Here is a 23,609-nt window from a genome sequence, read left to right on the forward strand (position 1 = left end):
ACAAATGCATAGAATTGAGAATCAAGGCAGTATTCAAGCATCAAGGTGAATTGAATGGATGGAATATCAAGTACTCTGCAAAGGTATACGAACATGGCACAAACAAGAAACTCTCCACTTCAACAAAGTGACAGAGTGGATGGACGGTAGTGCTCTGCCTTTCAACAGTCAAAATGTAATACTTAACTTTCTATACACTGACTCCATGCTTCCAACTTGTGCACGTTGTTACTTCATTGATCATATTTGGCAGTAATGTATGGTATTTTGATTATTTTTTTCCTCTTATTATATCTCTGTTTTCTCTCACAATTCCCTTATCTCTCATGTGGAAAGTTAACCATGATTAATGATAAATCAATGCGTATATTTTTGAAAGTGATTTGCTGATGAATTGTACCATGCATAAACAATACATGAAACGAACTGTAATGAAATATCATTATTATCATGGTTGTAAAGTGTAAATGGAACAACTCTCCTACGTGCTTTCCACCAGTAAGCTTTGGGCAGCGTTACCATTGTTACTTGATACAAAAAGGCTACCAAAAGTGAGTTATAGGGTTTGTTTCACCAGAGTAAACTTTACAGATGTTTAAGGCTTAGGAATATTCCTGTATAGAGAATGAAAGTTTTCTTGGGTAGACTACAACAGCAAAAATGTGGACGGATCAGAAAAACTTGGTTAATATATGTTTAATGGACAAACAACACTTTCTTTAAAATTCTTGTAAAAACACAAAACTAACACACATTCATATGTACAAATACTTGTTTTTATAAAGGCACATCTGTATGACGTATCTGCTTTACATCTAAAAAAAAATTCAACTGCAAAAAAAACACAATTCTATGCTTTTTCCTACTCCAGGTGAAGACAATTCTTGCAAGAAGGAGGTCAGTTTTGACAATGCAGGAATAAATCCTGGCAGCAGAAAGAAAAAAAAAAGGAGCACACACAGACGATACTTTATATTCTACGCATGTACAGAGACATATTTCAACTTCTTTGATAAATTACATCATAATTTCACATATTATGTACATCAAATCAGAATAAAAATTGATCGCAAACTCGAATCGACAATCACACATACATCTTGAGTACCTGTATAATGCATTATGGAGTTGCTCAGAAAACTGTTTCCGTGGTCCTATGAAGATGCAAAAGATTTTGGACAGTGATGCTGCCATACATAATGCCACTACTTCGTTTCTAATTCAGCTGAAAACTAAAACAGTCATTAAATTCCTAATCTGTTACTATATTGTGTAAAACTACTTGGGTGTGATATATTTCTTTCTTTTGTTCTTGCGTCCGAGATGGGTTATCATTAAAGGGGTGCTCCATTGATTGAGAGATGGGGGCACCAACATCACTTCTTGTCCTTGCGTCTGAGGATGGTCTGTAGCTGCTGCTGTCTCTCCTCCAAGAGCTGGGTGTAGGAGGTGATCTTTTGGGAGAGGGTCTCCCTCTTCATCCTCAGGTCGGTCAGGTTGTTCTGGGCGTCGCTAAGGAGCTTGGTGGTGTCCATCATCAGTTTCTCCTGGATTTGGGGGATTGCAAGACACATATAGTGATTTAACCCTTTGTTTGTTTTGAGTGTTGATTGGTGTACAAAACCCCACAGCATTGTACACAGTGCCCAAAGTCCCTGGCGCAGAAAGGGCTATGACAAACATATTTTGGACATCTGCAACCTTACAGAGGCATTCCAGACGATTTTCATACTTTCACATCATGTAGTACATAAATCAACAGCTGTATTTATTGACTTGTGGAATTTATTATGGCCCTTGAGCAGAGAAACCAAAAATATGAAAATCTTAAACACATTACACTGAACAGTGCTGATGACATAGGAACCTCACATATTTCAGAAATGTAGCAGTGTAATTCCATTATACTACTGCTTGCTGAACCAGTTCACCTGTGTAGAATCTATGCATGCCTTCTTCTGTTGTTCTGCTTCCTTGAGCTTCAACTCATGCATCCTATCGGTGAGGCTGCCATGTCATCATCCTTGTTCATTGCAATTTGTTATACATTTTGAAAACATTCTTACTCCTCAACCCAATCATTATAAATCCTGAAACTCTGTACTCGGTATAACTAATTTATAGTCGTTCAAATTTAAAAGTTTGAAAACCATCCGTAGGTCCCCTTTAAATACTCCAGAAATGCCAGCTGGCTCCATAGCTAAAGAAAGATTTATCTCATCTTGTGGCATGAAGGTAAAGACTGCTTTCATTTGATCACTATCAGCTGCATGCCTCTTGTTATATTCTCACATGACTGCACTCAGTATTCCTCATAGTTGAAGAGAGATCTTGACAGTTTAAACACATCAGTATCTAAAGTTTTATGACTCTATCATTTACTGCATTAACTTAACCACATGATTAAAGAGATAGCCAGACAGTTAATTCTGTTTGTATCATATTTCATATGCATAATTTTACAGGAATAATGCAAGACATTAAGTGCTAAATTTAAACTCCACACAAATAATATCTTCTTGCATAACACTGGAGCTGGAGATGAACTGAGTGTCTTGATGACTTTAAATATCAGAGTGGTTTGATGAATTATGTACAAAACTACTCCATTTCAGTCTACTTTTCCAATATTTCCAAATCAATACCTGCTTCAAATCAGAATCAAATACACCCAAAACGAATAGCCTGGAAAATATACATTATATCAAGTAATGTTGAGCAAAGATATGAATTGCTTAAGATGAACTTTCTCCATGAGAATAGTTAACAATGGAAACTAAATTTTCAAACTAGAAATGTTGCTATGGCGACTGGTATGCCTCCGCCATAATGCATGGTTCTCCGAATAGGTCTATGCACAATGTCTTGACAATGTGTGATGACAGTTTCACATAACTGGCAAAATATCAAAATGACAGGTTTGTCACAATGCATTGAGTGTTCACTTTCCTTGAACTAGGTTTATTTGGATGAATGGCTATACTGTCTAAGAGTGCAGGTATTTGGGGATTTGAGGATTTGTACCCAACTTTTGGCCCTTTTATAAGTTTAAAGAAGAAGTGAAATTTAGCACTTTCACTTGTCCTGTGACCTTTTGGCAAGAAACTTCCAAGAGAATCTGTATTGGATAATACATGCATACACTAAGTTTCAAGAAAAAATCCTGAAGGCATTGCATGGATAAGAGAGAAATAATGACATTTTGATGAATTGACCTTGACCTTTGACCCATGACCCCTAAATTTCCTACATGATCACTGCCAGTCAGTACATGCATATATACTAAGTTTCATGAAGACACCTTGAAATATTTGTAAGATATGTAGAAAAAAGTGAAATTTTAACATTTTCACTTGACCCTTGACCTTCGACCTCATGACCAAAAGCTCTCTCTGGGGAATCTTTATTTGGTAGTTCATGTATACAACAAGTTTCAAGAAAATACCTCCAGGCATTGCATACTGTAAAAGTGGAAATTTTCGCGGTGTTCAAATTTTCGCGCATTTCGCGCAACCAGAAACTAGCGCGAAAATAAAAGCACGCGAATATTTTTGCTTGCCATATGTGCCTGTGCGTGATGTCTTGATTCCACGGAATTAAAAACACGCGAAACTCTTCCGACCCGGCCAAGCGCGAAAAATTAGTCACGCGAAAATATCCACTTTTACAGTAGATATAGGGGAAATGGCGTAATTTTGAGCATTTGACCTTGACCTTTGACCTTGAGCATGCGCGCCCAACAGTTGATAGGCACAACTTCGCTCACTCATACATGTACATGCCAAGTTTCATTAGGATACCTCTAACAGTTTTTTAGATACACTGTCCACAAAATCGATTACGGACGGAAGGACGGACGGATAACCGGAAAACATAATGCCTCCGGCGACACTTCGTGGCGGAGGCATAAAAATAATTTTGACACAAATATGGATGATAATACAAAGAGTCTGATTAACCCATTGAAGACTAGTCCCAGACACACTTGGGCAGGTGTCTATGGGAAATGCAAGTGATTGCAAAATCAGTTCATCCTCAATGGGTTAACATCATCATTCTCTCACCTTTTCCTCAGACTTCTCTTCCTCTACGAGTGTCTTCTGGGAGTTGAGTTCCTCGTAGAGGGCGCTAATCCCCTCCTGCGTCTTGACGTATTCGGTGCTGAGCTCCGAGAAGGTCGCGTTCATCCTGTCCAGCTTCTCCTCCAGGGATTTGACCTCATCCTACGGAGCGAGGGAAAACAAGGTGGGAAGACTGGTAAGCCTCGGAACAGATGGACCAGGCCGTTTAACCCATTGCATGCTTTCAGTGCCAATTGGCATAAAAAACTTCAGAGCATCGCACACACTGGCAAATGTCCCTGACAGGGTTCAGTACAATTCAATAACTGGGAATTTAAAGATTAGAGGGCGACAAAGCATTGGACTCATGTGGGTGGAAACTGAATCAAACCCCCTCCCCCAACTGTCTACAAAAGAAATTTTGTTGGCATAAACACCAAAAGTGTATAAATAAAATACCAGTTATCCCTATATGTGCTGTTCGAAAAATATTCTAGAAGCCTCCTCTTAAAGGGGATGGCTAGTAACTGATCAGTGGGAATTAGTGGGAATGCCGGAGGATGATTGTTCCAATCCTTGTGGGATTCATTTAAGAGTACATTGTATATCTATTGTTGTGTGAAAATTATTTGCTTCAGAATGGTCTCATATTCAAGTAATGTGCAGTTTAATGATTCCAGGTTACATGCCTGGTCGGTGACGGGGCATTAATCTGCACATTACTTGAATATGAGACCGTTCTGATGCAAATAATTTTCACACAACAGTAGATATATAATGTACTCTTAAATGAATCCCACAAGGATTGGAACAATCATCCCCCAGCATTCCTACTGATTCCCACTGATCGGTTACTAGCCATCCCCTTTAACAGTCATTTTCTGTGTGTGTGCTTTTTTTAACATCACCATTTTATAACCATTCCTTGACTAGTCTGGCACAGAGCATTTCATGATATGGAAAGGAAACCTGCCATTAAGGCAACTTTGACATCTGATCATCAAAAGACAGGTTTCTGTTCGCCCATTCCTCTCATTAATCCACTCACTCTGACCAATGTGACTACCAGTCTGCAAATCATAAATGCCTTCTCTTCAAATGTAGCATATAAATGTACCGGTACATCATTGTACAGGCTATTTGCCATAGCAAACTGCAGTATTTGACCTGCAAAAGTTTATAATCAATATCCATTCTCTTCTTCTGGCATTGCTGATAAAGGGTGAGCATTTGCCTCTTCCATGACTGTTGGCAAATTCTTCATGCACACCAGGATAAAAAAGCACATGATGCTACTGTACTCCTTGAATTCTATGAACTGATGTATGTCAAAGTTTTCCAGAGATCTGAATACATCCCATACATAAAGAATAAAAGTTTTGCCAACATTACTCTTAAACCCAAACTCTCACAGCATTCCCCTTTCTTTAAATGTTGAATGTTCTGTGCTAATGCGGGAAAAGTACCTATTTCCATCCATAACACTTTAATAAGACACTCTGTTCAACTGAAATCACAGGAGATACACTTTACAAAACGAAACATTTTTGTGACCATTTGATGAATGATGACATGTGTCAAACTGCACTGTTTTTGTACTCACACACACACACACACACACACACACACAAATGTATATCTATGCCTTTGGAATTAGCACAAAAAAAAAAAGGAAAGAAAAGAAATACAAAGTGCTAAGACCAACACTGACCTGGAGGAAGTGTTTCTGTAAGTCTTTGTCCTTGGCCTTGCTGGCTGCCAGCTTGATACGTCCTCCTTGGCTCTGCTTGGCTGATGATTCCTTAGCCACACTCTGCCACAACGCTGTACCACTCAGCTCATCAGGAAGCTGCTCCACGGCACCTTTCATCTGGTGATATCAAAGAGACAAGAGTGTGCATTCCCCATTTATCAACAAATATTACAATACTCATCAAATACTCACTAAGATTCAGAAAAAAACAAACACCAGCACTAACATTACTGTATTGATGTTTGTTTACAGTAGTGTGACAAACTGTGAAAGTGGACATTTTCACAGTTGTTAATCCTTTGCGCATATCGCACAACCAAAAACTAGAGCAAAAACAAAAGGATGCAAATGTCTTTGCTTGCTACATACTCCAGTAGTTGATGTCTTGATTCCGCGGGATTAAAAACATGCGAAACTCATCTTACCCAGCCAAGTGTGAAAAAAATCATTCATCCTAAAATATCCCCTTTTACAGTATTTAATAAATAACTTTAGGTTGCTATTTGAAACTATGTTAAAAACATGTGAAACTCATCTTATCCGGCCAAGCGAGAAAAATTACTCAAGCGAAATATCCACTTTTACAGCATTTAATCAATAACTTTGGGTTGCTATTCGAAACTATGTCCATTCCAGACCTCTCAAAGTGTCTTACACAAGACTGAAAATACCAGGCTGAAAAACAGGCATTCAATGTAAAAGAAAAGCTAATGTGCAATTAATGTTTTTGCACTGAGATGATTACATTCAACTTCGCTTGTCTACATTTTCACAAATGAGCATTTTGTAGTTTTGTATCTATTACCCCCATAATCTACATTTCGATTTCTCCTGCAAGTTCAGCTGATTGCGAAATTCAAAAAAATGTCAAGATTGTGACTACATTACATTTAACAGTACCCAAGAGACACCTCAATACGAAAGAAGTAAAAAATGGGCAGGACTTACTGAAGGATGTGCCTTGGATGTGAAGGCTGTTCCTGTCATCTTGGTCAGCCTCTTGTCAACGTCGTCATGGCTACCATGTTGCCGCGCCAATGCCACCTTGTCCTCCACATGGCCAAGGAAGTGGCGCATCTTGTCGTTGAGGCTGAAGTTACTGTAGGAGCTCAATCTACGGAGAAAATTTGAAAAGGTCTTTTAAAGGACTTGTCTCAAACAGAGAGGTCATCAAATCCTTCCCCATTATTCAAGCAATATCATAGTTCAAAATCCACAAAGGTTCACAATTTCCCTCCCTAAACCAAACAGGCATTGCTTATAAAATGAAGAATATCTTTTTGTAATGACCCTGGGATCATACGCTTTAAACATTTGAATTGACTCCACAAGTATGAAGCAAAATTACAAATTGATATGTCGCCTATACCACTGGAGTTCACATATAATAGTATACTTAGTTGCCACATAATTATATTTCATCAGTGGATATTCCTTTAACTGACAGCTTGAAATCTTGTGACACATTGTAGCAAAACTCATTCATTATCTGGTGCAAGTGTACAGAAAAAAAGCACGAAGAAAAACGTCCTGTATGTACCTAGTAAAGAAACATGTGAGAACCAACTTGATTGCATTCAACTTTGACCCTGCTCTCCTGAGACAGAAAGAAACAAAAATATAATTGAAATAAAAGTCACAGAGAGAGAGAGAAAGATCACCAGTGGATATGAGACACACCTCTCCTTGAGGATCTCCTTGTTGAAATGTACACCATCTCCGTCGGTGCCGTGGAGGAGCTTGACGTCCAGCAGTCTCTCCACCGCATCCTCCTTCTCCGTCTCCAGCTGCTCAGTGCCAAACATGGCCTGGAGGAGGGCCTGTGACTGGCTGGGGTCCAGTGCCGGTTCCTCCACGGTGCTGGTGGTGCTGGTGCCGGCACCGTTGGCGGCATCTTGGTCACCGTCGGCGCCCTTGGGTGCGTTCTTGCTGCGGTAGCGGGCAAAGAAGAGGTCGTTGCAGACCACGGACAGGGCGAGGTGGAACTCACGCATGAAGTCCACATTGGTGTCATCTCTCATGTCGCCTAGAGTATGAGGATGAGGGGGGAAAATGAGAGCACCGATAGAGAAATGAGAATCTGACCCTTCACTTCACCAACATGTATTTCTTTCTAACACATCTGCCAGTACTACAATTACTAAAAGTTGTATCTATCACTAATACTACTACTTATGCTGTTTCTATCACTGTTATTACTTCCACGACATTACCTCTATCACTTCAACATCTTTTATTACATCTTTTATCACTGCCCCTAGTTATACTACTACTGTCACTTCTCTGGCTCCTAGTTGAGAGGGTAGGTATTGAGCTTGTCTATTTCTACAGGAGTTTCCAAAACTGTGTGACATCATTTAAGACAACCATCAGACTGCATCTATCTTTTTTTCTCTTTTTTTTTTTGGGGGGGGGGGGGGGTGGGAATCCCCTAGCCGTGTATCTCAATCATTGAGATTTGTAAGAGAAATAGAGCAGTAAATTTCATATCTGAAATATTTCAACTAATTCAACTATGGATCAACTGATGCACACAGGTCAAACAAACAGACGTATTAAGTCTTAAAAATAAATATGTAATATGTAATGTCAGTAGCCTTGTACAATATACGATCAATTATTTTGCATTTCTTCATAGAGATTCATTAAAACATTCATTTGGTGATTAACTGGATTGTAGCCAAGTACCTGTGTCAAGTTAAACTTGGTTATTAGAGTAATGATATACTCTGCGTCTCTGAATAAAAATCAAAACATCTACCAAAACATCACCGGGGTATGACTGGGATACCAACCTGCTTTGATGTGGGCCAGAGCGTGTATGAGAACCAGCATGAACTCTCCCACACTGCTCAGCCTCTCCTGCCTCACGTAGAGGACGCGGTTGAGGTCGTCGTAGTGGAACGAGTTCCGGTACGCGTTGCGCACCAGCTTCTCGTTCACAGGGATCTTTTCGGCGACGAGGAGCGAGACGGGGTCGTGGCCACAGTGGGTGGCCACCAGCCGCACCACGAAGCAGCCGAAGCGGTACGCTACAAAGCTGCGCGGACTCAGCGTGTTCAGGTCTACGGGTATGAGCTTGTCATCCTTGGTCCACTCTGCATCGCACTTGTCCAGGAAGATTTCTGGGTAAAGAGAGAGGAAAGGAACATCATAGAGTGTTTTGTGAGGATCACATTATCACTGACACTGCAGCCTCATAGTTACCTCAGCAACATTGTAAGACCACAACCAGCATGGAGACATTTGTGAGTGACATGCATCTTAATAGCCGAGAATAATTTGCTAAATCTGGGAGGCTTTTATAATTTATCGTCACGACAGGCTGATGATGACCCCACAGAAATAATGCTTCTGAAGGTCTCTGTACCGTGGAATCATTGATTGAAGACTTTGCAAGTCTGATATCTTTTGCAAATTCATTCTAAGGGTGCATTCGAGCACTCTCCTAAAGTGCACCATTAATACCACACCTGGCCAGAGGAGCACTCAAATGCTCCCAAAGTATACGGTACCATACCATACAGAGCCGAAAGTGGACCACTTCTCCATGTGCTCCAAAAGTGTACCATACTGTACCAGAAGCTGGCATGAGAAGAATGCGCATAACATCCACAACATCGTAATACAGTACAAAGAGTTAATTTTCTTTGTTAGGGACACCTGTATGTAGCGTAGGCATGTAAGGTGAATGTGCTGGTTGCTACAAAACATATGACCCCTCTAACTGGAGTCTAAAAACAGCTCATGAGGTACACTTTCTCCACAGAGAACTGAAATGCTCCCAAAAGCATGGTATGATACATTACAGTATGGTTTGGTTTGGTTTGGTTCGCTTTTATGCACTCAAATGTGGTTATGGATTCCAAAGCTGTCAAACGTCTCTCACCTTCCCCTCGCTTGCGTTGTGGCAGGGTGCCGTCCTGCATGGTGCGTTTGATCTCCTCCAGCTTGCGGTAGAGCGGAGACGCCATCAGCAGGTTGGCTAGGTCCTTGTCACTGAGGGCAGCAGCCATGGCGTAGTCCGCTGGGAAGGCTTGGCTCTGCTGAGCTGGGGCATCTGACAGGAGGTACTCCGACTCCACACTGTTTCGCAGCAAGATGACCTGGTCATGGCACAGAGCAAACATGAAACAAATGTCAAACAAGCAAATGGGAAATTTACCTATGAGAGGAGAAAGAGAGAGCCGCTTTTATGAGCCGATAAATGAAGGAAGATGGCAGATTTTACCAGATATCACAAGACATTGATTGATCTTGATTCTTACTCTATGAAAATCAACAGAACAGTTTAAGAGGGAGATGTACTGCTGGAAATGGCTGTCTCTAATAAGATATACCTTGAGCACCATTGATTAGTTTGTAAAGAAAGTGTCGCATAATTTTAATTTTTCCTACAGCAAACAGGATATCAATTTTTTCTTTTCCCCAAAAGACTACATCAGTCAGAACTGCTCTGAATCCAAGCGAAAGGTCTGCAAGTCTCAACAATTACTTGCCATAATCCGTCACTATAGAACAATTGCACTCTGATATCCTTGCAGCTTACTGCCTATAACACCAACTATGGTGGAATTCAAATACTTGTCTACATTCCACCAACTATGGTGGAATTAAAATACTTGCATACATCATACAAAAAATCTGCCACCTACAAAGTACAGGGGAAACTCGGTATAACGAACACTGCTATAACGAGATATCGGTTATAACGAGGAAATTTTCTCGGTCCCAAATTTCCTTCCACACAAGTCTATGTAAAATGCTACTCTTATAGCGAGATCGGCTATAACGAAATAACTGCTATAACGAGATAAATTTTGTGACTTCCGAACAAAGAAAAACATAGTAAATCAAACCTGCTATAGCGAGGTTAAGCAAAATGCCTTCGGTAAAGCTTTACTTCGCCTGTGCTATCATCTTCCGAGATTGTAAAGCTTGATGCGCCAAAAACTGTCTTGTACACACATAATCATTTTCTTCAGTGCACTCCAGCTAGCACTGCATGTTGTACGTGTGAAGTGTGTGTGTGCACGCACACTGATACATGCAGAAAATGTGGTGGGATGGCCATATGTATACATGACATCATCATGACGTTTAGCAGGTGCGAGGCAATCGGATGCTGTAATTGGCCTTCTACTTAATAGGGAATTCCCCGTCTTCACACACACGCAGTCATAATGTACATACAGAATGTGTCACATACACACACAGCATTGTGCAGACCATATTCAAGCTTTCCACACAACACACACCCATACGATAACCACATACCAATCCACAGACGATCTTGATACAATCGCAAGCTATATAAATTTACAAATTCAAACATCTACAATTAATAAGAAACACATTCTTGATATTGGATTTCCTTGGCGAAAAACATCTTCTTGCCCATAAAGGTGAGTAATTCCCTCGCACACAATATCAAGTTATCAGTATTGATTGAAATATGATGGGTAGTCCCACATGTGCAAATTAATGTCTTTATTTTATGCCTTCTTTTATGCCTACTGATATAACGAGATATCGGCTATAACGAGGAAAATGACTCGGTCCCGACCATCTCGTTATATCGAGTTTCCACTGTAGTAAATATATAGTCATTGGGCTAGATGGGCATCCAAGTAATCATCATCCATTACTCACCTCCTCAGCCTTCATCCTCTCCTCCTCAGACTTGAGCTCCTCTTCCTTCTCGCGGATGTTCTCCTCCGCTGTAGCCTGCACCTGCTCAGTCTTGGCCTTGCGCCTCTCCTCCTTGCGCTTGCGGATGCGCTCCTGGAATTGAGATGCGCAAATAGAAAATGGAATATTACAGTAAATCAGAGAATAGATAAAGAGTGGCTTCCTTCATCAACCTTAAGACTTCTTTCACTGAATTGCTCACAAACAGTCAATTTGTTTTGATGACCAAGGAATGAGACATGACCACTAAAAAAATTTACATTGACTTATACCTTTGTCTGAAGACCACATATGTCTATAAAGATTGCCACAATGGATTCCCTTTGGAACTATTTAACTGTGTCTGCAGTGTCAGTTTATCCCATCTCTCATAAGTGGTGGCAAATAAAACATATACAGCATTCTAATAATGCACGACTATCACACCTCAGGTTTATTACACAAATGGCTAACACTGGCCATATACTCTAGTTACAACATAAAACACACATGCTACATTACCTTTAACCTGAGTAACACTCATACAACTCAAACTGAGCAAAGTAGTACAGTGCGCTCCTGTTATAATGAACACGGTTATAACAAAATTCTGGTTACAACGAAACAAAAATTCAGGCTGCAACATTATCTGTCCTTTGTTTTTTATTGTCTACATGTATTTGTTCGGTTGTAACAAAATTTCAATATAAACAAGAAAACTGCCGGTCCCGAGGACTTTGTTATAACGGGAGTCCACTGTACCACAAAAAACGCAACCCAAAAGATGTCTCCTCCTCCCCCTTCTCCTCCCCCTCCTCCTCCTCCCATCTCACCTCCAGTTCACTCTGCATCCTCATCCTGTCTGCATCCATCTGGTTCTGCACCTTGGCCATGTCCTTCTCAAACTCAGCTATCAGTTTCTCCTGGTCCTCTTTGCTGGCTCCTTGATCTCTCAGTGCTGCCAGTTTCTCCTGCACAGTGGGTGAGCACAGAAGTTCACATGATTTGATTGACATCATGGATAATGTTTATGTATTTCCTCCTTTACTTACTCTTTCTCCTTGTCCTTCTGTCTTTCTCTATTATACCTCTTATCCTATATCCTCCTATCTATCTATCTAACTATCCTCTTATACCTTTTTCCCCTTCTTCTGCCTCTACTACTACTGCTATCACTACTACTACGACTGCTGCTGCTACACCACTACTTCTGCTGCTTCTTCTACTACTACTACCACCACTTTAATCACTACTGCTACCTCTACAACCCCCACTACCACAACTAAGCGTAACTGCTTTTGTTACAACTAGTACTACTAACTACTATTAACTACATTCTGCTACTACTTCTATTACTACTACTACTACTATAAATGTATGTATACCTACAATCATAATGGCTACTAAAACTGACAGCTACAATTTGAGCTAGTGTGCTTCACCTTAAAGCTAAAACATACTGTAGTTCTGAGAAATTCATCTTTATATATTTGGACTTTGCTTGCAAAACATCAAAAGGGTCTACAAAGAAACTTACTTGGCTGACTCCATTCACCAAATCAAATCAAAAGTGTAAATCAATCAAAAGTGTAGAATAATTTTGATCATAGTACACAACTTCTATTTCGGAATAGACCTCCCCATTCAGCATTGTGGGACTGTAGAATGTTACATGAAAATCGATGGTGTGCTTGCAATCATATTTTCCAACAAGCTACGTGCAATTCGCTCTAGTGAAGAATATCGCTGTGGCCCGATTTGTCAACCATCAATGATCAATCATGAAAAATTACGTAGCAACCACAATTGGGTTAGTTCAGAGACATTTTTCATGCATACATGTATGTTTTGGAGCAAAAATTGCCAGTTCTGCAGGCATACAAGAACTACGTTTTGACTTTGAACTGTGCACACTACACATTTAAGAACACACAGCATGTGTTACAACCACATGCGTGTTGACAGAATGCTGGCTGCATGTTACAGTCAACCTAAAGAAAGGTCAGAGTTCAGAGTCTTCATTGAATGTGCTTCCATCACATCCTCCTTCACTCCTCTCTCACCTCTTGTTTCTTCTTCTTATCCTTGATCATGTCCTCTCTCCTCTTATTGAGGGCAGTGATCCTCTTGTCATTCTTCTCTCTGTCCTTCTTCTCCTCCTCCATCAGTTTGCGTTCGTAGTCCGCCAACTCCTTCTCCATCTTCTTCTTTTCTTCACCTTCAAAGTCTGTGGAAAAAAACAACAACACACACACACACACACACAAAAAAAAAATTAAGTGCAAACATGAAAAGCAATCCTTTTATTGGTCACTACATTGAAGCATAGCTAGAATTGTAATAAAGTGTTCATCTTAGATGCAACAAATTGATAAAAAACAGCAAACTCCGAATTCTGCTTTAAGTCGAGCCGATAAAGTGCTAATTGCCCGGGCAGGCAAAACATAGACTGTAATCTTGCTGATTTTACGAGTCGCGTAGTTCAAGTGATCAGGGCCCCGTTTCATAAAACTTGGTATCAGTGACAAGTTGTGATAGTTGTTACAAGCTACTGACATCCTTGCATCTGATAGGCTGAGGGCAAATTTGTCATAGAAACGTGGCAGTTGTCACTTATTAACAAGTATTATGAAACGAGGTCCTGATCTCATGTCAAAATGATCGTGCTTGTTAGAAAAATGTCTGGCTGATCAGTTCTTGTACTTGAACAAACTGCAAACATACAGACAAATATCACTGCATTCCACTGCAGTACACGACATAACAAAATGACTATTAGCCCTTTTCTTTGTCACTTTTCTTTACTTTGATCTTTCACCCTCATCCCCACTAGACTTGGGTACTGCGGGTCATCAGTTCAGCACTACAGAGGAATCTGTGTTCATAGAGCTCTGGGTATTTCTTGATACCATCCTGCACAAATGAATGGTACTCACCATTTGGTGAGTAGGAATCCAACACTACACGATAACACCTGACACCACATATAACAACACCACGATGAGGTAATAAGGGGTTGCAGTGTGTATCTTTTTGGGGGGTGTTTGTGTATCAAGCCAATTCTTCCTATATCAATTTTCTACCCTGCTGGAGGACAAATTCTAATGGTAAACTGATACTGTAAAGGATGAATACAAGAAGGAGACTTTGTTCGTACCTTCTCTCTCCTTCTTCAGTCTCTCCTCATTGGCCAGCCGCTCCTTCTCAAGTTTCTGTCTGACCTCCTCCAGCTCTTGGGCTGCCTTGGCTGCCTGCTCAGCATTCACCACCTGGTTGGCATCCTGCTCTGAGCTCAGCTCACGCAGGGCATCGGCATACTCCTACACAAACACCAGATGGGAAACACAAAAGTGTAACCAGGTTTTGATATAACATAGTTAATGACAGATATCAAAGATCAATGACATCCTTCTACACAGATACTAGATGGAAAACAGTGTAGGTTTCAAATATCAGATATCTTAATGATATATACCACAGATCAATGACATCCATTGTACCCCTACACCAACACCACACACAGTACACAGTGTGTAGATTTTATTCAGTATTTGATAACAGATACTATAAGAGCAACAACATAGTACTATTACACAGACACTAAACACATAACCCAGAAGCTATGTATTAAATTACAATCAGTTAATCACAAACACCATAGGGAGTTTTCTCATGGCAATAGCACACTCAATCTGGACCTATTGGTTTACTTCTTGGGAAACTTCAAACAACAATTCAACATGAAATAAGAGCACCAGCTAACTGTTCATTTGAAACTTTTGACAGCTGCCACAAGCTTATCCGTGGGCAATATGGCAAAATTTGGTCGACATGGTGGAGCCTGCTCTCAGATTAAGATGTCTGGTTAGGGATATATTAGCCCACTGAGGATGGGCGAATTTGCTACAATATGCATTTCCCATAGACACTTGCCCGAGTATACTCGGGATTTGTCCTCAACAGGTTAAGGGCAGGAAAGGATCCATACCATGATATGCTTCTACACAAGCTCTGATTTAAAACATACCTGGTAGTGTCTCTCCTTCAGCTCAAGCTTGGCGCGTGCATAGCGCAGCTCCCAGTCACTGAGGGCGCCCTTCTCGATCCCCTTCTTCTCCTCGGCCAGCTCCCTCTCCAGTTTGTTGAGTTCGATCTGCTGCTTGTTGAGCAGAGCCGCCCTGCGCTGCTGGCGCTGTTCGGCCGTCAGGTCTTCCTTGGCGAGGTCTGCCAGCTCCTTCTCGTGGCGCTGCAGCATCGAGTCGCGGCGGGCATTGTACTTGTCATGCAGCTTGGCCAGGGCGCCCTCTACGGCCACCTGCCGCTCGGCGGCAAACTGGGCGTCGAGGTCTCTGGCTTCTTGGGCTTGTCGCTTGGCGAGTACCTGAGTACAGATTTCAATAGTTTGCTGGGTCAACTAGAACCAGTTGAAGCTCACAGTAGTATGATAATCATGAATGAGCACTAAGTATATAAATACATTGAATACATACCATGTCCACTACACTGCATAGCATATTTCCTTATCTGATTACCACCAATTTCCCATTCCTACAGTTATGCAGCTATGGAACAGTCTATTGCAAACACGTCTACAGACTGTACACAGAACAAGATTAAACATAGTGACAATATAAATACACATAGATTACAATGCATCTTCATTCTAGTATTCCAAAGGCTTTATCATATTTTTAAGGGCAATCATCTGTCCCTCCTTCAAAATGTTACCCAACACCATCATAATCATCACCATCATCATCATCGTCACCATCATCACCATCATCACCAGCATCACCATCATCACCAGCATCACCATCATCACCATCATCACCATCATCACCATCATCATCATCATCATCATCATCATAATCACCATCATCATCCCTCCCATAATAATCACCATTATCATCACCATCACCATTATTACTATCATCATCACCATTATTACTATCATCATCACCATTATTACTATCATCATCACCATTATTATCCCCATAATTATCACCATTAACATCGTCACTGTCACCATCACCGCCATCATCACTACCATCATCATTACCATCATCACTATCACCACCATCAAACCATCACTGCCAACATCATTATCATTCCCATCATCATCAGCATCATTATCATCACTATTTCCATCATCATCGTTACCAACATTACCATCACTCCCTCATCATTGTCCTCATCACTGCCATCAAGTCCTGCACTCACCTCCTTGATGACCTTGTCAGTGTTCTGACTGCCAGCCTGCTGGATGCCCTCCACCATCTCCCTGCGCTCGGCCTCCTTCACCACTTTGCCGTGGACCTCCCTCAGCTCCTTCTTCTGCTCGATGGACTCCTTGGCCAGCTCCAGGCCCTGCTTCCTCTTCTGGTCCTCCAGGAGACGCTTCTTGCGCTCCGCCAGCCGGTCCCGCAGCGACAGCTGCTGCCGGGTGCGCTCGCTCTCCAGCCGGTCCTCGATGTCCTCCAGTTCACGGGCGTGTGTCAGTAGGAGCTGGGGTGCAAGAATGTGGGACAGCAGGTTGGGTTTTGTGATGTTCTTGCACTATGCACATTAAATTCATCTCACATAGATTCCGATGTTCAACAGGATAAAAAAATTTGTGGCTCTATTACACTCCACTTGTGAATGATAATGTGTTCATACTTCCCTTTGCAAAGAAAGAGGAACTCAATGACTGTTGTCTCATACAATTCCAAAAACAGTTTATATCATGATGTAAAATGTGTCAAATACATTTGTGATGGGTATCCTCAACCAAAGATATATGTAGCTGGACTCTGTGTGGGCTTGCTGAAGAAGTGATATGATATGAATTATTACCTAAATAAGACATTTTAGTGGTGCATTCCAACCATGTGTACTCTTGCTACATAAATGGACTCATATGACAAGTGTGAAAACTCTTACTATAAGTGCAAGTCACAACTTAGTGCAGTTTACTTCAAATTCTTGTCACTGTTTTTTACAGCTCCTTATCCCTTCTCTAAATAATGATGTAACATAGATGTAACATGTCCAGGAAGAGTACAAGCATCAACTCTCTTCTGAAAAAGCTACATTGGCTATGTGTTGAACAGAGGATTGAGTATAAGATCAGTTTGGTTGTGTACAAGGCACTCCATCATATATTGGTTGTGTACAAGGTTCTCCATCATATATATGTGATCTACTAGAGCCATATGTCCCAGCAAGAGAAAATCTACGTTCTGCAGACAAGTACCTGCTGGTGGAACACAGAGCACACAACTCTTGGGGAGCTCGTTCATTCCGCGTGGCTGCTGCAAAGATATGGAATGGCCTTCCACAGTCTATCCGCAGAGCTCTTACCACAGAATCTTTTAAAACAGCCCTCAAGACCCATCTCTTCAAATTGAAAAACTAGCCAATGTGTAAAAATGTATGTTTACACATTTGGAGACAATTACTTCCTGGAACTATTTCTTTTTATTTTAACTGTCATATCACAAGCGGTGCACCCATGAAATTTAAGCTGAATTATGTATTCATTTTGGAGCAAGCGCCATGAGCGCCTGACTTGGCGGATACCGGCGCTATACAAGACTTCATCATCATCATCATCATCATCATAGATAATGATGTTATGCTGGATGGCCCTATTTCGTGGACTACTTGGGAATACTGCACTCATTAGGGTCAATATTCCCTGGTATTCCATTCATTGCCATCTCCAACATGTGCAATATTGCCCTGAGCTTGTGCAATATTCCCTGGTATCTTGTTCGCTGCCGTGCAATACTGTATGAGCTGAAATTTTCGCAGTGGTTTTATTTTCGTGAATTTCGCGAATCACCTTTGAAACGCGAAAATGACAACACGCGAAAATAACGACGCGCAAATACTTACGTTCAGTTAGACCGTCGCAACCACGAAATTAACAACACGCGAAAATGTCCTCAAGTAGCAATTCGCGAAAAATATCTGTACGCGAAAATTTCAGCTCGTACAGTATAATATCCATATTTTCTCACCTGCTTCATCTCCTCCTCGGAGAGATCCTGCCTGGCGGCCAGCTCAGCGGCGTGCTTGTTTCTGGTCTCAGAGAGCACCTTGGACTTCTCCCGCTCCAGCCGCCGGACCTCGCCCTCCTCCTTGGTCTTGGCGTCCTCCGCCACCTTCTTGGCTAGGTCTTCCTTCTCCTCTTGGTGGCGCTGTTTCATCTCCTCCTGCACTCGCTGGTGCTCTCTCACCACAGCCTAGGGGTCAAGAGGTCATGGCACGCTTTATTAGCTCCATTTAACACACAGCATAGTCGAGGATTTTCCACTCATGGACTAGAAACAAGTTTGAAACTTGTGCCTTATATATGAATGAAGGAATGCGCCTTCTTTTTCACTATGAGACAGGATGATTACTCTTGATTTGGGCTGAAGTTACACTCAAATGGAAAAACATTATTTACAGGTTTTCTGAGACTCCCCAAAGACACCAATCATCAAACATGCATGTCGGACTAACCACAATGTTATCCCGCTGAGGACGAGCTGATTTTGCTACACAACGCATTTCCCATAGACACTTGCCAGAGTATACTCTGAACTGGTTTTAACAGGTTAACATACAAGGTAGGGTCATGGTGACAGGTCAGACAAGAAGTCAACTGCATTTAGGACAGATTCTGTAAAATATTCCTTTGACTTGAAGCAAATTCTGGTAACTGTTATTGCTCAGTTTAATGCTGTGCAATGGAAGCAAATTCAATGTTTGATTACCAAAAAGAGATGCATGGTCATGTTTCGTGGTATTCTATAATCGTTCCATACCTTCATCAGTGGGTATATTCACAACAGCTTGGGTGTTCTGATGAGTCAAACAGAGACAATAAAAACAAAAGACTGCCATAAGTGTACACACCTGTTCTTCCATGGAGAGTTCAGCCATGTTGATGGGCGTGTCCTCGGCCACTCCCATGATGCTGAAACCGCCTGCATCGCCTGGCTCCTTGCCAACGGATTTCTCCTGCTCCTTCAGGATGCGCTGCGCGGCTGCCTCCTCCGCCACGCGCTGCATGTCCTGCTTGCGCTTGTTGCGGCGTGCGGCCAGCTTGGCATTCATGTTGGAGGACTGCTGGTCGCGCTGGACGCTCAGCTCGTAGTCGATGTTCTCGTTGTCTCGCCGCAGCTGACCCATGAGACGCTGCCGGGTGACCTGGTCCAAGTCGTTGGACTCAGATAACTAACAAAACAAAATAGACAATTCATAAGATCTCATTTCTATTTCTCACTCTACTTCATCATAATCATTGTTAAACATCATTACCATCATCACTGATGTCAACATCATCTCCGGGTAGTGTCGCTGCCTGGAAAGCAGTAGATGACAGGTTCGAGTTCCATGGTTCCTTTTTCAAACATGTCTGTTAAATTACAGATCAGCAATGCAATCTTACAAATTTCATTTGTAGAGGGAGACAAATTCACACCTCAACATTATCTTCGCTGTCATTATCAATTTTATAACCATAATCATGATCACTTTCATTGCTTTGTAATTTGATTATGAAGCTTAACACACAATATGGCTCCACATAAAGTGGCCCCACCCAGTGTCGCCATGGCTACAGGATGCCCACCTTCTCCAGGAGTTCCCTGTGTCCCTCCTTGAGCTCCCGGGCCATCTCATTACCCATCTCCTTCTCGATGGCCTGGGCCAGACCGTTCTCCTCCGCATCCAGCCACTTTTCCATGGCCTCCATCCTCTTCTGATGCCTCAGCTCAATTTCCTCCGCTTCCTCGCTGGAATTTGCCTGAAGGGATAGAGGGCAGAAGATTTTAAGAGCAATAAGTTTGACAGTTGGCAAAATAAATCTCACAAAAACACAAACACAGGACTGAGAATGTGCATGGGTGCCAAAATATATTGCAGTGATTACAATGCAAGGTTGCTGAACATTGTACACATCCTTAATTGTACTGGAACAGTTGAGTAGATGCTGCTGCTACTGTCTGGATTATGATATTTCACCTGTAGGCATTGCCGCTGCTTTAGGAATAATGATCAGGGTCAAGAAGAAGCAACTTTAACTCTTTCATGAGTATCAGAACTTTTTTGGTATGGTATGCAAGGTCTTTTTTTTTTCTTGAGGCAAAACATTAATGCAATTCACCTAAGGTGGTATTTCTGTTTCATCACTATCATCATCACTATCATCATTACCATCAATATCACCATCATTATCATCATCATCATCACCATCATCACCATCACCGTTTCCACCAACATCATCACCACCACCATCACTATCACTACCATCACCATCATCATTCAAACCACCATTACCATTGCCATCACTGTCACCATCACTATCTTCATCACCATCATCATCACCATCACCACCCCCACCAACATCACTACCCCCATCAACATCACCACCATCACAACCACCATCACAATCATTACCATCACCATCATCACCATCACTGCCACCACTACACATATTATCATTACCATCACCATCACTATCTAGATCACTGAGAACATCTACAACATCCCCACCACTATCATATCGCGCTGAAGATCACATTCTCCAACAGTATCATCACTATCTCCACCACCATTTCGGACCAACCTTCTCCAGTTCCTTGTCGTGCTTTTCCTGGAGTTTCTTCATCTTCTTGCGCCTCTTCTCTGCCATCTTGTTCTTCATGTTCTTGCTGAGGTCTGACTTCCTCTTGTCAATCTTGCGAGCCAGTCTATCCTCCATGTCAGTCAGCTCTCCCTTCAACTCACTGACGTCGGACTCTGAGAGGGTGCCATTGTCTCCAAGACTTGTCTGCAGAACCAGAAACAGATAAATACTCATGGTTAACAAGTTAGCTGATACAGTACATACAGTCAGACCTCTGATATCCGGACATGTCGGGACCGGCACTCATCCGGATAAGTGATTTGCCCAGATATAGGAGACTGAATGTTAAAGCAGCTGCGTACCCAATGGTACACGTACACGTACACTGTACATGTACATTTAGCCTATTGCAGGTAGCGTCGTACACTGCGATGATTTGGGGGTAGTGGATGTGAGAATGTATATTATTTAGATGAAAGTGTGATGTAAATGTATGTCGATTATGGTGGGAATAATATAGGAATTTAGTGTGAGTTTGAAGTCCCCCTTTCCCCTTTCCCCTTTCAAACTCATGAAATCATCATCATAAGATAAAAACATAATACTCAAATGACAGCTCTACTCATATTCAAAATATGTACAATAAAAAGAAAATTAAAAAAGAGTTCACAATTTTTAAATAAAAAGTATACATTTCCTCAAGTTGTTACTGACATATGACAAGAGTAATATTGCTTGCCCTGCTTTCTAAAAGTGGTACAGACGTGCTCTCTCATTTTGCGAGAAATATTTCGTTCCTTTCACTGTAGAGTAATTTACCAATATGCTGCATTCACTCAATCCACACATATATTTGGGTGAACTAGTCCTTTAAATTGAACTTAGGATTGATCTCAGTGAAAGAGCCCCAGGTCCTCTTAGTCTCCTCACCAGTGTGTTGTTCATGTTGTCTGACATCATCCTTTGCTGTTCCTGGGCCAGATTCCGGTTTTGCTTGGCCATGTCCTTGGACCTGGCTGCCGCCTCCTCTGCAGACAGCATGTCCAGGTCCAGGCCCTGGTCCTGCAGGATGCCCTCTGGGTCTGTCTCACCAATGTCCTCAAGTTTCAGTCCCATCTCCTCAGCCTGATGTGGTGGCAATGGAATATGCAGGAAAGTAAAAATGTTTGCAGACAGAAAAATATTCAGACAATACAAGATTGTTTTTACTATTATATGCAGACATCATGGCACTCTGCAAGTTGTATTTACATTATTTGCAAGTCATACATCTCAGAACACTGCACACTCACGCAAATACAGTCAAACCTGCCTTAGCGGCCACCTGTCTATGGTGGCCACCAGCCGGATATAGCCACTAAATACAATTCTCTCAGAGAGTTAACCCATGTTTACGACCCTGTCTACAGTGGCCACCTGTCTATAACAGCCACTTTTATCACTTCCCTTGGGCGGCCGCTACGGACAGGTTTGATTGTAGGTGAGTACCATAACTTAGTACCTACACCGTAACTATATCATATTCGTTGATTTCACCCAGGAAAATATATACAATCCCCTTACAAACATAATAAATGATCGCATTCTAAATTCTTGACAAGAAACCATTACGACATTCAACATAATACACATGTAATATGATCGAGGAAACGTCATCAAACTTGCTCACCTCTGCTTTGTGCTGTTTGCGAAGGGCGCCCTCTCTGTCCCGTCTCTTCTGGGCCAGGCGGCGGGTCAAGTCCTGCATCTGGTTGTTCTTCTGCTTGTCCAGTTTGTCCAGGGCGTCGGCCATCCTCAGCTCGTGGTCAGCCAGGATTTCACTGACCTCCTCCTTGGACGTAGCCTGGTCCAGTTGGGCCTGGAGGTCTTCGGACAGCTGTCTGGTCAAGGTGTTCCGTTTGCTCTCCTGCAACAAATATAGCCACCATAAGTTAATAGGGCATGGTAATATTTTGCAAGGAAACCATGGCAAAATACATCCAAATGTTTAAATGACACTTTTTCTTTCTCTTGTTTTCTCACTATTACCTTTTCTTGTCTCCTTGACCAGTAGACGGAAAACATAAAGATGAACTGGCAACTGCAAATCATCATCGTGTTCCTAATGAAGAACCATTTTTTTGGTAGCAGAAATCATGAATACAGCTTGATTATGGAAGCTCTTCCACTCTTTTCATTAACATGAACTTTCAGCCACAGCTCTTTGTTTCTTTCATTGTACTTTGCCATTAATTTTTTCTTTTTGGCAAAGAAAATACAGAATGTTAATTGTTAGAATCCTCTTAAACAATAACAACAACAACAACAACAACAACACCAACAACAACAACCCAACCAACCAATCTTGCCTTACCTAAAACAATTAAGACAGCTTGATAACTAAGGTTCTTTTGCTTCTTTCATGTACTCAGGAGTAACAGATTGACCTCATGGAAATCAAATCTACACTTTTAACTGCAATCTAGGAATCATACGAAAGACATGGCAACATTAAAAGATTAAGTTTTGGTGAGTACAGTAGAAA

The 23,609-nt window shown here is 41.6% G+C and overlaps 1 protein-coding gene across 1 annotated transcript in view; it reads right to left on the reverse strand.

The window, feature by feature from the left end:
• Positions 1–1,376: 1,376 nt before the first annotated feature.
• Positions 1,377–23,609, reverse strand: part of LOC139724510 (uncharacterized) — a 64,409-nt gene continuing 42,176 nt past the window's right edge. Inside the window, exons 50-68 of the mRNA XM_071635644.1 lie at positions 22,755–22,991; positions 22,016–22,210; positions 21,086–21,289; positions 20,090–20,263; positions 19,372–19,692; positions 18,489–18,713; positions 16,705–16,989; positions 15,512–15,865; positions 14,642–14,804; positions 13,548–13,711; positions 12,318–12,455; positions 11,467–11,598; positions 9,704–9,920; positions 8,610–8,939; positions 7,495–7,840; positions 6,763–6,928; positions 5,773–5,931; positions 4,065–4,223; positions 1,377–1,547 (exon numbers count right to left, since the gene is read on the reverse strand). Of these exons, the coding sequence (XP_071491745.1) occupies positions 1,377–1,547; positions 4,065–4,223; positions 5,773–5,931; positions 6,763–6,928; positions 7,495–7,840; positions 8,610–8,939; positions 9,704–9,920; positions 11,467–11,598; positions 12,318–12,455; positions 13,548–13,711; positions 14,642–14,804; positions 15,512–15,865; positions 16,705–16,989; positions 18,489–18,713; positions 19,372–19,692; positions 20,090–20,263; positions 21,086–21,289; positions 22,016–22,210; positions 22,755–22,991 (4,140 nt within the window). The remainder of the gene's footprint in view (positions 1,548–4,064; positions 4,224–5,772; positions 5,932–6,762; positions 6,929–7,494; positions 7,841–8,609; positions 8,940–9,703; positions 9,921–11,466; positions 11,599–12,317; positions 12,456–13,547; positions 13,712–14,641; positions 14,805–15,511; positions 15,866–16,704; positions 16,990–18,488; positions 18,714–19,371; positions 19,693–20,089; positions 20,264–21,085; positions 21,290–22,015; positions 22,211–22,754; positions 22,992–23,609) is intronic.

This window comes from Diadema antillarum, unplaced genomic scaffold (genome assembly GCF_040938485.1).
Source record: "Diadema antillarum isolate AM-2024a unplaced genomic scaffold, OU_Dant_1.0 scf00000217, whole genome shotgun sequence".
NCBI lineage: Eukaryota > Metazoa > Echinodermata > Echinoidea > Diadematoida > Diadematidae > Diadema > Diadema antillarum.